The following is a 15,123-nucleotide window of genomic DNA, read 5'->3' as shown; positions in this document are numbered from 1 at the left end:
TTGTTTGACGTGGCTTATTATTTTAAAGTGAAAGAATCATGAATAGGAAGTGATAGGAATCATGAATAAAATTTCGAAAAATTGTTAATTAATTTCGAAAGAAAAATTTCTAAGCGTTTTCTCTATCGCACAAAGAGTTTTATCTTGTTTGTGTCTTATTGTTAGAGAGATTCAACATACATATAGTTAATTATGAATCAATTAAAACTTCTAAGTTATTTTAGAAAGATTATTTTAGTAAGATATAAAAGAAAGAGTCATTATTTTTTCAATCATCCTTGATTTATTATTTTTGATTTATGTATTATTTTTTTTCTGTTTTAATTTATTCTTTTGTATCTTTTCGAAAAAAGACAATTTTTATATTATTTATATCATTGACGTGTATATTAAAATGCACGTTAGTGTCTAAGAAAGGAATTGAATTTTTTAAATATATGAGCATGTTTGGAATTTCATTTATCTGTATCTCGAAGACTCTCTTCCGACATATGAGAATGGTAAGATGAACCTAAATCATCGTCGTCGATAGGTCACGTAGGAGGTCACGAATGGAAACTCGTTAAATAAATCCTGGTGCACCGTCGCATACTTCCCATGTCATTAAGTCTCTCGGCAATCAGATATGAATTTATCGAAATTGACGGCGAAAACACACGTGAGTTATGCCGGGGAAAAGAATCTCGCGCGTATTCCCCCGTATAATAAAAAAAAGGCTACATGAGAATATCTTTGCACGCAGAAACGCAGACACGTAGGAAAATTATATTACGAGCTTTTCGTCAAAAATATTTTACTGCTTTATAATCACATTCTGATTAAAATTCACATAAATGTTTATTTCTGGGATATCTTTGATATTTGAGAGTTGCAGAGACTGCAATATTCCAGTTATGACAAGTTAAAGCAACTTTGTTTTTTAGAAGTATATTGAGATCAATTTATGTGTTGCAATAAATATTTTCTCGTTTATAACATAAACCACAAAAAATTTACATATAAAACATGAATGTAAATTATAAATAGTACTAAATCTACATATAAATTTATTGGAAATGACAAAGTTAATTTGATCGACATTGCTTATTGCATTAGTGCAATTTCTTTTCCAATATTAAAAAAGATGTTATTATAGTTTCAAATTCTATTAAAATGTTATTAGTTTCTAAAATTCTGAAGTACCTCTGACAATATTGTTAGTATTAACCAATATACTTCAATTTCTTCTTTTCATTTTACATATAACACATATGAGAATGCAAACTACATTACGTTTAAATACAAACCGGAACAAAGCGCATCTTCTTAAAAATCGATATGTTTAGCGTATCAATGCTACAACGTGCGAATTCGAAAAATCGCAGACAGGACACCTCTTGATGGACGCACCCGTGCTCGCGGCGACTGCATTCTGCGCCGGTGGCGGTCACGAGGGCGCGAACTAGTTCGTGAATCATGCCTAGAATGCTTTACATAAATTGCTTGAGGCCGACGTCACGATCGGGGACCCTAAGCAAGTAAAAGTGAGAGGAAGAGAGAGACAGAGGAGGGAGAGAGTGAGTGAATGAGAGAAAGAGAGAGAGAGAGAGAGAGAGAAGGAGAAAACTAAAAAGAGGTTCATCGGCCAAGCAGGCAGACATGACTCAGCCGGTGGTACGCATACGCGAGACGCGGATAACAGCTAGGAGACCTCGGAAACCCCGGAAAGGAGAAAGTATGCCCCGCGCGACTCATCCGCGGGATTAACCGCGCGGATTTCCGAACGAGCGGACAATCGCGGTCGTTTACTCGGAAACTTGCCTTTCTGGGTCGGCTTCAATCATCGCATACGTTCCGGAGATCCGGCAATCACCTCGGTCGATTCACGTCGAGCGGAATAGTGATCCCGCGCGTTATACAGTGGGACGCAGCGGTACACAGAGTGTAGGTATACCGCTTCGAGATAAGCGGAGACCTAACGGCGACGCTATCGGTTCCCAATCGGTGCGCAAGCGGACTTAGGCAAATGGATCCCTCAGCTTCCACTAATAACTTAGTGTCCTTATTAGCGAGTGGACGCGAACGCAAAGTGTCAATACCGAGTGAAAAGGACGTACGCCACTTTCACGTACTTCACTTTCTAAATCACTTTCCTCGAAAATCAATTAATTACCAGGCACAACTACGCACCTGCTAGTCACACCTGGTTATTGGACAGTCTGTATATAGAGCGATATGAATATAAGAAAACACGTATATTGGTAAAAGAAAATAATGCCATTTTGAGGGACATAATGCTTGATTATTTTGGTAGGATATAAGATTTTTTAATTTTGCAATTTACAACTATAGAAAAATGTAGAGTAACAAGGCATAGTTGCTTTTGCGCAAAAATAGTTAAACATTTATCGTACTCTTTAGAAGTTATATGCGTTTACATATTTGCTGAATTAATTAATCCGAACGTGCAAATTTATGGAAAAAGGCTGGTCGCTATTGATACGTGCAACGGGCTGGCGGGGAAATCTTTCTCGGGGCGATTTAAATACGAACATACGTACACGCACACGTGCTTAGAATTATTATAACCACGTTGTACCGATAATAGTATACACGATGATACGATAACATATTTTCAGACGCGATTAACATGCCGGATAATTACATTCCTGGTAATTTCTAGCGGTTTCCTTGAATTTTTCAGATGTATAGATTTAACACGTCCTTCAAGCACATATAGATTTCTCGCGCATAAGCTATCATATTACATTCTCATCGCATATATGATCGCTGTTGCATTAGTGGCTGACGCTTCGAGCGCTCCTATCGTCTACAACGCTCAACGCCGGTGATTTCTGAAAATTGTTAAGGAATTAGATTTTCTTTTTTTCCTTCTTCGGTTAATAATATCGATAATAATCTTAAATTACTACTAAGCTACTGCTTCATTTTCGATTATTTCGTATTTTATTTGGAGTTATTTACTCAGACAGATAACGTTATCTGTTAATTTTAGTTGGTTTGAAATAAGATAAGGTTTAATTCATGGGATTCAACAACGCAATGATATAGGGATGATAATGATTAATTGGCAATGTCTGCTACCAACAATTAAAATGTTTCCATAAACACGATTTAAAATCGTTTAAGAAATATCTCGTTTGCCACGATTTTACAATTAATTATCATCACCTCCATTCTGTTCTAAGCGATTTATAATTGACAGCTGTGAAAAATTACAAAGAAAAAAGCTCTTACAACTCTTTCGATTATATCTTCCGCCGCATTGACTTTAGCGGGTCTGACGGGGATACCCCTTTTCGGTTCTCGCTCCATTTTATGTATCATCTTATAAACACTCGAATTCATCAGGTAATCATAGCTTGGTAAGTTCGTCTTCTCATACTTCTTGAAGTTTACTCTGTACAATCGATCAATTTAATACTTTTTTTATAGGTTTTAAAACAATCGTGAATATCATGATTATGTTTCCACCTTGGTATAATTTTAATTTTCGTTTCGAATTTTTTATCGGAGATAAAATTAGTCGTAAAATTATTCCTACCCCATCGCTCTACCGCGAATGACCTCCGTCTGGGAGCACAGTACTTCCGCTATCATCTCGTCGTTGAAGAAGTCATTCGGGCATCTCCATCTGCGACCTTGCGTAAGTTCAAGTTGCTTAGCCTGCGGCCACAGATCCTGCGAGTGCATTTTGCCCTTCTTGTGCACCCTTTCCTGAAAGTTCAAACGCGACAAGTTAACGATTTTGCCCGGATTCGAACATTCACCATGCATCAGTCGCATAAAGGATAACATAATAACGAAATTCGGATTCACGACACGTATAAACTCTTTCGAGATCAATGCAGAAATTGATTTATAATCAAAAAGTGATGTTTAGGAGATCGATAAATTTACAAAATAAGGACATTAACTTTAGAGTAAGAAAAATAGATATAATTTGATTCATCGTGCACTTATGTAATTAACTTATTAAGGATCTTGAAACAGGGTGAGCTTTCATTAACATTCGACGAGTCTATAATTTTTTAGCATGTACAGTACAAAGGGAGAACGGTGTGATTATCATTTCATCCTAGGTGGAACACAGATCATTCTATTTATTGGGTACCTGCAGTTCCTGTATAACTTGATCTTTTGGTGACAGATTAGGATCTGGTTCGAAACTTCCTATAATGTAGCATTGTATTTTACAAAAAATTCAGTCTCATATTTAACTCAAACTTAATGCGAAAAATAATATTTTAATATCGCAGGCACTTCGCGTGCTTATGGAATTACATTACATCATTTAATTATATTGTTTTTGCAAAATTTCGAGCCGATAAAGTCGCTGCAAAGATATAAAATAATATCGATAGTTACCGTGCGATGGTGCCGGACTGGGCGATTTCAGAAGCTTAGTTTCGTAAGAGACGATGAACTTCTTCACTCTACTTCCTTCCTCGTCCGCGCTCTTCACGGAAATCATGCCGTCCAGTTCTTTCGTCTCCGCTTCCTCTTCCTCCATTTCTCCCTCGTCATCACTGGGCTCGATCACTTGCGGCGTTGACCTCGATGACGTCCTTCGCTCCAAACATGCAATCTCCTCGATGTAATCGTAAGTCTCCGTAAATTCCTCGTCCTCCTCGTCGGTGTTCTCCTCTTGTTCCCTCAGCTCCTCCTCCTCGTCCTTTCGCCGCGGCGCAATATTCTCTTCTGAATGACAATAAGTCGAAATTAAAGCGCGCCATTAAAAAAGAAAAATTCGAAACTTCAATGTGAAAATTTAAAAGTTCTATATCTAATCTAGGCCGCACTTTTGTACACTTAAATTTATCTATATATATGAAAGAGCTTAAAATTTTTTTAAAAAGAAAAATATTAGATACCGAGAGAAATATTTTGTTTGAGAAAATTAAGTTATTTAATTACAATAGGATGCAAACTCATTTTTTAATCGCGAAGGATGTGAGAACTGGCATTCAGTTCAGAATCGAAGTCGCATAGCGATGAAACTCGAAAATATGCCTAGAGAATCATCGTCAAGGTCCGCTCTGGCTATTTTGGACACGATTATACGAATCTCGGTCACCTGACGATCCGCGGCAGCCGACGTTTCCGTTGCCAAGGGACCACTGCACGCCGCTAAGTTCCATGATCTTGTGCAGTTGCTCCGACACGATCCTCAGATGATTTTCGATCTCGCTCGGTAGCTGCTTCAGGGCGAGTAATTGTCGCTGCACGTTCTCCAATTGTTGCTCGAGGCTGATCTCCGTGGATACCAATTGCTTGATCTTCTCGGTATTGGCTCTTGCCGTTACCGGATCTGACGTGGAGACGCTCGAATCCTCCTCGGCTGTCGTATGCTCGTCCTGCGTTGATCTTGCCTCACAAGATTCGGGACGATGATCCTCCTCCTTGAACTCTGGTCTTTTTTCCGCTTTGACTTCGTCGACCTCGTCGCCTTTCTTTTCTTCTTCTACCTTTGATACGGGACGTGAATCAGACTCTCCTTCTTGCTCTGCCCTGCATGCGAGCTCTGATGTCGCAGCTGGAGTCGTTGTCTAAACCGTGAGAAAAATTACAATTATAGAAATATTCTGAACAGAGGTTTCGTCTTCGGATGACTCACAATCAGTATTGACAGAGGTTCGTTAATTTTTCAGATATTCGATTCTTCTGACATATCCTTCAGGACGTTATATAAATTTTTAAGACAATAAAAGACCCAATCTTTCATAAGAGTTTTAGATGTTATATTAATTGATATATTTTTTGTCTGAGAACGAATAATTGTTTTCTAATACAAAACGAAATAAGATATCAAAAATAGTTTTACTAATTATCTTGTATAATAATTTTTAGCTTATAAAAAAATAAAGAGAAAGCATATTTTTGAAAATTCAACAATATCAGAAATTAATAATCTTATTTTCGTTTGAGAAATGTTATCTATGTGTGTGTTACAGTAATTATCTGTTAAACAATTATTTTTGAAAATAATAAAACAATTCTTTCTATCATTCAATTCATATTTCTTGATACTATTTTCAAAAATAAATGCTGCAACTAATCTTTTCGTTATATGTCTATGTAGTATAAATTATATGTAGGTGACCATGATATATAACCATCTTTTTATTGCAATTGATAAATAATATAAATTTCTATAAAATCTGAAAAAATATAATATTTGTATACTTACCTTTTGAAATATCCGATGTCTTGTACTGAAAGAACGTATGGAACTAGCGCTTATGTAATGTACGATTTAATTATATTCTATATTATAATAAGATCAGATAATAAAAATTAAATTACAATAAATACTAAATAATTAAGATAAAAAATAAACTATAATACTATGTACTTATAGTCATGATACATTATATGTAATAAAATTACTTGAACTTCCTTTTGTTGCCATTCATATTTTTGTTATGTGAGAAAAGCGATTGGATGTATATCGATAGATAAAAAGAAATACAAATATGAATAACCAGTTTTAACAATTTAATCACTTAATTAGGATATTTCACACAATTGAGAAATCTCTTAAGGAAAAAATTAATTACATTTTCGCTTGCGTATTGAATCGATCACATTAGCTATCTTTGCATTCACATTATTCTACGATGTAGATTCACTCTGGTAATACTTATTCTAGCAATAAGACAAAGAACACAAAACGAATATATGATTACACTGAAATTTGGGGACACATTATTTACACGGGGAAACATTTTTATATAGGTGTCAATGAATGTTCCAAATTGATTATATATTTATGAGAATTTTTTAAACAAGTACAGAAAGAGGTATATAATAATTTGAGGTCAGTTAGAATCATTTTAGGATAAATAACAATCATGGGATTTAGACGTTGTACATTAATCTAAATTAACAAACTGATGCGATATTGCGTTCTTCAGTAAATTGAGAATCAGATTTGAGTTTTGAATCGATTATAATTACGTTTACAGTTTAATTATATCAGCTGCATCAAAACAAATGGTACAAACATCATCAGATGGTTATTAGTTGATTACTTATACATGTACAGAAGGATAATTGAAGTGCAAGGTACGAACGCATAAACCACCAGTTTTGTGAAATCGATACCGATATGACTCGTAATACCCTGATAGAGAATCGTCGGCACGAACGATAATCTTCGATTGTCGCGCTCGATTTCGGGATTGATCTTCTCTTCGCAATCTCCGCTGCGTTCTGCGCTCTTCTCGGTGACCCTGAACGAGAACCAAGGCAAATTGAAGTGTATGCCCTTCAAACCGCCCCACAGAGTGGGAGCCACGAGGGAAACAGATTCCCTTCTGGATGATCTTGACAATCTTCTGCTTCCGCGATGAAACACCTCGCTGGAGACGTAATTGCCGGTCGAACGGAGGACACTTGACAGAACATCCTCTTCTCCTTGGTCTTCCCGCTTGTACGATTTCGAAAGTCGTCTGCTACCACGGTGGAAGACCTCGGCGGAAACGTAATCCTCGGCCGACTGTAGGAATTTCGACAACGCCTTATCATCCTCCTTGGATGTGATATCGATAGATTTACGCGGTTTTGAGAGTCGTCTGCTGCCACGATGGAAAACCTCAGCGGAAACGTAATCCTCGGCCGACTGTAAGAATTTCGACAACGCCTTATCATCCTCCTTGGATGTGATATCGATAGATTTACGCGGTTTTGAGAGTCGTCTGCTGCCACGATGGAAGACCTCGGTGGAAACGTAATCCTCGGCCGACTGTAAGAATTTCGACAACGCCTTATCGTCCTCCTTGGCGGTGACATCAATAGATTTACGCGGTTTTGAGAGTCGTCTACTGCCACGATGGAAGACCTCGGTGGAAACGTAATCCTCGGCCGACTGTAAGAATTTCGACAACGCTTTATCGTCCTCCTTGGAGGTGACATCAATAGATTTACGCGGTTTTGAGAGTCGTCTGCTGCCACGATGGAAAACCTCGGTGGAAACGTAATCCTCGGCCGACTGTAAGAATTTCGACAACGCCTTATCATCCTCCTTGGAGATGATATCGATAGATTTACGCGGTTTTGAGAGTCGTCTGCTGCCACGATGGAAGACCTCGGTGGAAACGTAATCCTCGGCCGACTGCAAGAACTTCGAAATTGTGTCTTCTGGAACCATGTCTGTAGGATTGGCCGATAACCGAGATTGATCGGGACACTCTTCGGCTTCTTCGAAAATTGGATTGCTATTCCATTCGAGTACTTGGCGACCACTTTCAGCAGTTTCTTCTTCGTTCGGGTCTGGATTGTCGGAAGTGTTAATGATGAGGGGCGATTCTTTTTGCACTGGGCAAGATGGACCGTCCTCGTGCCACTCGGAGATCTTTAAGTCGAAGGCGTCTCTATCAGTTTGCTGTTCATTCGAAATTAAATCATCGACAATGTGATTCGAAGTGATACTGACAGTGACAACAGGAAATTCATTTCGCGATGTGCACGATAAATTATCCTCGAGCCATTCGGAGATTCTGGAACGAACGCATTCCACGAACAGTTCAAGGATCTTGAGATTTCTGCGAACCAGCCGCTCGAAGTATCGACCTCTCATTGTGCGTTTCACTCTCGATGACGTGATGACGGCAAAGAGATTATCGAGGCTGTTCCTCGCGTAATCAAGTAGGTTCGTTAATGCGGATCTCAGACGCAAATTCTGCCGATGGAGACACTTCTCCATGTAACGTCCTTTCGTCCTCGTAGATTTCGGCCCGTCTTTTTTCTTCTCAATCAACTTTGGTAGGTCATCGATGAAGCACGTCTCCTTGACACATTCGAGGACAGGAGCGACATTCTTCTGAAGAACATGTTCGAGGTAGCGACCCTTGAAACTCAAACGTCGCTCGCGAATCCTCAGGTTCGATGACTCGGAGACGCCTGGTCTTTGCAACAAAAACTGGAACAACGTGGCAATTAAGGACATCAGCCGAACGCTCTCGCGTCTCAGATATGTCGTCAGGTATCTTCCCTTCATTCTGGAGGCGAAGACGCGAGTCGCCTTCGGCTTTGGACGAAAGTGTCTAGCGACAGCGTTGACGTTTCGTAGCAAAATCCTCTCCGCGTAGTGCGCTCGTGCGCATCTGCTCGTCCTCCTTCTGATCTCGCTCGACGAAAAGCTGCCGAGGCCAATATTTTTTAGCCAATCGTTCCTCAGGTACACGCTTCCCAATTTGGTCTTCGCGAACTCGTCGACTTGCCGATCGCGAAGAACGCAGGAACGAGTGTAACCGCGGAGGACGTTCTCCAAGTAGCGACCCTTGAAGAGCGATCTCGCTCCGACCTCGTCGTATCTGGCGGTGCTGTATCTTCGAGGTTGACTCGGCTCGACGTGAAAGAGCGTCGATTTGCATTCATATGTCGCGTGACGCGCCGGTTGATTCTCAGAGGTGAGAAATTCGTTCGAGTCGGATTCCGGAGGGCACGGGGACGACAGTGAGTTGTCGGTGTTATCGAAAGAGCAGGTTGAACACGAGGAATTTGAATCGGGCACGGTAAGGGGACGATTTTCTTCGAGTTTATTTTCCGTTTCATGCATCTTTACCTCGGGCGGCTCCGGTGTCCTGGCGATGGCTGCCTCCGATCCTGGCGGCAGTAAACCCTTCTCCACCAGACGCGCGATCACTGTCTTCTTGTCCTGTTTCTTGATTACGACCTTGTAAGTTTCTCCCTCGTCCTCTTCCACCTTCGACTGGCTCTTCAACTTCGGCACCGGTCGCTGCGGCTTTTGCAGGAAGGTGGAAGCGCGCTTCAATTCTTGCACCCGCTCGGGCTCGGCTACCGCGATATGCTGCAGCTCCTCCAGAACCTTCGAATCTTTCAGGATCGAGGCGCGCGGTCTTAATTTCTTGAAGTTCACTCTGTCATGTTGAGGGAACGGAAAAAGTCAAAGTTACCATTACTATTATTAAAAAGAAGTATTTATATTTTACTTAATTTTTTCTAAAAAATAATAAAATTGGAAGAGAATATATTGTACAAAAAAAGGAAGAATATTCTTGATTTACTTTGAGCTGGGAATTGTGCGAATAAAAACAAAAAAAAATAGAAAGCTTCTAATTTTTAGTAATTAATATAAATATACATCCGACATTATTTGGAAATTCGGCTGAAAAGATTCTTCAATATTTAAAATATTTTTAATTAATTGTCAAGAAAATTTTTTGCCGTTACATGAAAAGAGTGGCAAGAGGATGAATTTTTAATCGCGCAATGTCATTATCAGTTGACTCGACAATCGTGGAAATGTACCCCAGTAATCCTTTATCGGACAAGAGCTCCTCCTCCTCGAGGATCAGCTGAGCGATCTCGTCATCCGTGAGATTTTTGTTGGACACGATCTCGCTGTTGGCGTCCACCGGTTTCTCCTCCGCTAGCTTCTCCTCCTCTTGTCTGATCTCGTCCTCGGCGGACAACGGCTCGACGACGGTATTCTCTTCTTCGTACCGCTCGATCACTGTCTCCTCCTTTAAGATCTGTTCTGGGAAGACCGGCGGTAAGTCTGCAAGCTAATAAGCGAACCCGACGTCATCATCTCTCGTCGCCACTTTCTCTGGTACCTACGCCATATCTCTTTAAATGTCAAGCGTATTCGAGATCAAAGATTTTCCCCGATGAAAGCGAGGTTTAACTTCCGGTGAAAAATATCGCGATATTTTTTTTTTAATTGCAGGTGGAAAATAAGTAGGAATCACGCAGTTACAAGTATAACGTTCAAATTAGTACACTTCTTGATTCATTATAATCAAACATTTTAGGAACCGTGAGATAACTATTTTTGTGGCACGATATACAATTTTTGTAAATTCTATAAAAATAAATATTTTTCAACTCTTTAAGCATCTGTTAAAATAGGGAAAAATATGACTGCAACGGTTCTTTAACTCTTACTTGGCGACGTGAACACTTGTTTATTCTCGTACGGTTTTTAAATCCATTTGGGTAGAAATAATTGTTCTCCCCAGAAACTCTCACGTAAAAGATTTTCAAGTTTCAAGCGAACGTGAGAAAGTACGCGGGTATAGAGCCGGATGTGCTCCGGGAAGAAGATGGGGGACGAATGTCGAAGTAGTCGCGTAGGGCCCTCGTCACCAGTTAAGAGGTGCAACAGGGATGCTGTTTACCTTTCATCTCACGGATATACTCACGGCGATCTTATATGGGACGATGTTCTCTTCCGATATCGCCTCGACGGCCTTTCGTGCCTCCTCCTCTCTGCGCAAGCAACAAACACAGCGACCAAGAAAATAGACTTTCTTCCGCTCACAATGCGATCGGTCGGGATTATGCGCGCGGACGCGATTATACGCCGAGTGCACCGCGCGCGCGGATTTTCGCGGATGTCGCGGTCGCTCGTTCTCTCTCTCGTTTCTCTACCCTGCGCGCGCGAGTAGTGGATCCCCGCGAATGCGACAAATCGGCAAGAGACGCGGACCGCGAACGGGGACCAGCAATAAAATCGCCGACCAATGATAAACAGATCTCTCATTCTGGGTCACCTATTTATAGGTTTCGCAATACATTGCCACACACGTAGCTCATACGCCGGGATATTCTTGCCCGCGTCGCCGAAGTTATTATCGAAGAGTACGCCGGCGATGAATGACGCGCACCGCCCGCTTTCCTTCATTAGGCACGAGATCCTTGGGGGACTCATTAGATACAGCCTTCGATTATCACGCTCCGAAATTAAATCCGGTCTCGGTAACGACGTAAGACGATCGAAAGAATTCACTAGTCTGCAATTCTTCTCTCTCGGATATCTCTATGTCGTACTACATTGTTTCCGTCAACCATGGAAAAGATGTATAATTAATAATTAATATATATTTTAACATAACATATTTTAAATATTTTTATTTATTTTTCTCTTATATGTATATATTCTAGCCTGTATTTTTTTAATTTTATGTGCAATGTGCATAAATATACTTTATTAAATTCTAGATTTAATCTTATACAGCAGCAAGAAAAAAAAATCTAAACTCCGTCACAAATTGCGCATTAATATCCAAAATATGTATTTTGCCCGCGATTTCAACACATGGCGCAATTTCAATATCAATAAACTCGGGAACTAATATTGGTTAAGAGCGATTTCTCCCGGGAGAGAGACCGTACGGGACAAGAGCCTAATTTATGCGACTCGCGGTCGACTTAGCTATTGCATTTATGTACCCGCTTACTCGTCTTGGCCGCGGTGCAACCGGCGCAATCGCGGTCATTTATCTCCATTTCCTGTTTTGTCAATATACAATGTAAACACTATGTATATGTATGCAATCTAATTAACTTATATTTTTGGATAGCTCAGCAATGTAAAATGAATTTTCTCATTTAGTAATTTCTGTAATAATGGACGAAACAGATGAAAGACAAATATATAGCTATTGAAGAAACTTTATATCTATCAAGATTACAAAAATGATGTAATTCAAAAAGTTAAGAACAATTTTTAGAACTCAATTTTTATTCTAAATTTCTTACAACTCTTTTTGCAAGTTACAAGAGCATGTATGAACACATATAATTTATCTAATTGCGCTTAGAGTCCATTTTAAAGGAAAAAGACTGCATAAAAAGTGCTACTGATGTAAAAAATGTTCTTTCCTATGCCATTCATAATCGATGAGTCTCGCGAGAGACTTACCTCTGCACACCTAAAACAAAGTTGTTGCCAGCGTGCACTAGTGCTTCATGCGCTTGTCCGTGAGTCAAGCCACCAATCGGTTGATCGTTCAGTCTTACTACGACATCGCCGACCTTTAAACCCATACATTCGGCCAGGCTTTCTTCCGTGACCTGTAGATTACGTTCACACTTTATGTCTCGCTCCTTTTCGAAAATATTCCGTTGGACTTTCCCAATCTAATTTTATTCTATCCTTTAGATTTTTTCGGATTTTGCTTTTGGATTTAATCGCAGAGACAATGATGAAAACAGTTATATATTTTAAATAATTAAATTGATTCAAAGAAGAGCCATCATGTCTAAATCATCGTGTTTAAATTCCGTGTTAAGAATGTAAAAATAATTAATATTATTCGAATTATAATTTCATGATTTAACGTGCGGCCTCATTAGCATAAATAATCGCTAGAGAAGGGAAATAGGAAACTCACTCTGATAACAGTAAGCGGCTGCGGAAAATCGCTGCCACCAGCTAGTCGAAAGCCCCATGGTGTGTTGTCAAATTTTGTAAATTTTATGTTGATTGCCATGACGTTCTACATCTGAAATTATATCTGATAGGCTCATTTTTACAATAAGGTGATAAAGTATCGACGAAATTTTATATATATACAACATTTTTTTTTACAGAGAATCTCTCCTGGAAGTTACAATCCATTTCATAATTGTGCTACTAATGCAACTGATATAAAGTAAGTAAAGATGGAATTTATTTAAGGAACAATTCTTATGTTCAAATAGATATAAATTTAGACTTTATAATTACATGTAATAATTGCGAAAGGAAGATCGATTATATCACAAATATTCATTAAATTCTGCATTGTCTTTTTACATTAATTAAATTAATTAATTGCCAATTTTTTAAATTTATTATCACATTATTCTGTAATTATACTCTTCCTATTTACTATAAATGTTTTTAAATACGGCGATATTTAAATACTTTCAGCTTGATTGGATTATTACGTAAGACTCGGGTAAAACAGGATTTTGGCAATGCGCAATAATATGGCAATACGACTGTCGGATACGGTCTTTTTGCGATTTCCAGTGCTATTTTAATGTTGTTTACGAATGCGACCGAGGAAACAAATATTGCTATATATTCTGACGAATGATAAAAGTATGCGTTATTTAGAGAGAGGTCAACGATTCCGGTTACGCGAAGTATCAAGGTGAGGTATGTCTAAAAATATAATCATAAATCTTAAATAGAATTCAAACCGGCAAATAGCAACATATGTGACGAAATCAAATCGTCATCAAATGACTGATGATACATCTCTATGTTAGCTTCATCATAATTTACTGAATCAACATTGTTGAAAAAACAAAATCTAATTTGAACAGCGCATCCTTTTTTTCTTTATATAAAAACGAAACATTATCAATGAAATCAAAGAATACATCCGGCAAATGCCGGAGCAAATGGGGAGTTTTTTCGATATTTAGACCGTTGTGTCTCGATAGATTCAGATTTCGATGCTGCGAAATCGTTTTTCCGCGATTTATCCGCAATAATATATATAACAAGCATCTTTTCGCAGCGAAAAAAATTGAACGCGAAATCGATATCGCGCCAATTTCGATTCTTGTCCTTCATCGAATAACTCGCGATTTTGTTTCGATGTATACACGACTCGCCGGAAATATTTGATTTTCAATTCAATTGCAATTACATTACGATTAAACTTTCGTATAGCGAATTATATATTCGTCTCTTTCTTGCGGGCTCATAAGTAGCGTGATCCCGACGGATTCTCGACGCCGCGCCGCGATCTCTCCCTTTCGCGGCCGGCCCGCGAATCCGCGCTATGCCGACCCGGAAGCGGTGGTATCCGAATATAGAGTGTATGACGAGGTAGTCTCGTATGTGCCGATGGTGCCGGTATATATCCTGCTCGGTGGTGTCGTGTATATTACTTGCCGAGAGCGGCGGGCCGAGCTTATAGCTAGTGCGGGTTTCCCAAGTGAGTCGAGGGGGGTGGCTGGTCCATCGGATGTGGCGCGTGGCCGCCGAGTGGACGGGGGTGCACGCGCGATCCGCGGAGGGGACTCACCGCAATCGCTGGTGCGTGGGCACGGCCGAAAACGCGCGGAACGGCCGCTGGAGCCGGGCGAGCCGTGCGACTGGCGCGGAATAAAGCCGACGGTGACGGGCCGGGGCCCCGGCCGTTACCCGGCGCAATGCGGTCGAAACGGTGTCACGACAGGCTTTGCCAGAGGGCAAGACGCAGCGGAGCTTGCAAGCTGCAAATACTACGCGAGGGGCACACGAGCAGCCGATGACGCGGGCTCTCGCGCCGGCTCGAGGTCTATTTACTGATCGATCTATATTGGATTTGAGCCTCGATTTCCGGTGGCGATTCACACCCGCCTCCGCCCGAACGAATCCGCAAGTTTGAG

At 40.0% G+C, this 15,123-nt stretch overlaps 1 protein-coding gene across 6 annotated transcripts; it reads right to left on the bottom strand.

Annotated features, from left to right (window-relative positions):
- Positions 1 to 2,259: 2,259 nt before the first annotated feature.
- On the bottom strand, positions 2,260 to 14,859 carry LOC105451362. 6 transcript variants are annotated; one of them, XM_011691745.1, is made up of 12 exons: positions 14,645 to 14,735; positions 13,146 to 13,256; positions 12,674 to 12,825; positions 11,172 to 11,238; positions 10,276 to 10,532; positions 9,569 to 9,884; positions 5,078 to 5,549; positions 4,369 to 4,701; positions 4,115 to 4,173; positions 3,545 to 3,717; positions 3,238 to 3,400; positions 2,260 to 2,834 (listed from the first exon to the last, which is right to left on the bottom strand). In XM_011691745.1, the coding sequence occupies exons 2-12, from the start codon at positions 13,242 to 13,244 to the stop codon at positions 2,778 to 2,780; spliced, it is 2,148 nt and encodes a 715-aa protein (XP_011690047.1). In that variant the 5' UTR covers positions 13,245 to 13,256; positions 14,645 to 14,735; the 3' UTR covers positions 2,260 to 2,777. The 6 variants fall into 6 exon arrangements, with proteins under 6 accessions (XP_011690047.1, XP_011690046.1, XP_011690042.1 ...); XM_011691744.1 differs by lacking the exons at positions 2,260 to 2,834; positions 3,238 to 3,400; positions 3,545 to 3,717; ... (1 more) ...; positions 4,369 to 4,701; positions 5,078 to 5,549 and adding an exon at positions 6,482 to 7,738 and having other exon boundaries at positions 8,108 to 9,884; XM_011691740.1 differs by lacking the exons at positions 2,260 to 2,834; positions 3,238 to 3,400; positions 3,545 to 3,717; ... (2 more) ...; positions 5,078 to 5,549; positions 14,645 to 14,735 and adding an exon at positions 14,778 to 14,859 and having other exon boundaries at positions 6,482 to 9,884.
- Between the last annotated feature and the right edge of the window lie 264 nt (positions 14,860 to 15,123).

This window comes from Wasmannia auropunctata, unplaced genomic scaffold (assembly GCF_000956235.1).
Source record: "Wasmannia auropunctata unplaced genomic scaffold, wasmannia.A_1.0 LD336052.1, whole genome shotgun sequence".
NCBI classification, from domain to species: Eukaryota; Metazoa; Arthropoda; class Insecta; order Hymenoptera; family Formicidae; genus Wasmannia; species Wasmannia auropunctata.
This window is presented reverse-complemented; position numbering and strand designations above follow the sequence as displayed.

What these genes read in the sequence shown, in the direction of transcription:
- LOC105451362 (XM_011691740.1), bottom strand. Translation starts at nt 13,244, where the DNA reads ATGGCAATCAACATAAAATTTACAAAATTTGACAACACACCATGGGGC. An exon ending in TCGTCCCATATAAGATCGCC is followed by an intron (nt 10,533 to 11,171) that starts GTGAGTATATCC and finishes TTCGCTTATTAG; the next exon opens with CTTGCAGACTTACCGCCGGT. An exon ending in TCCGATAAAGGATTACTGGG is followed by an intron (nt 9,885 to 10,275) that starts GTACATTTCCAC and finishes TCAACATGACAG; the next exon opens with AGTGAACTTCAAGAAATTAA.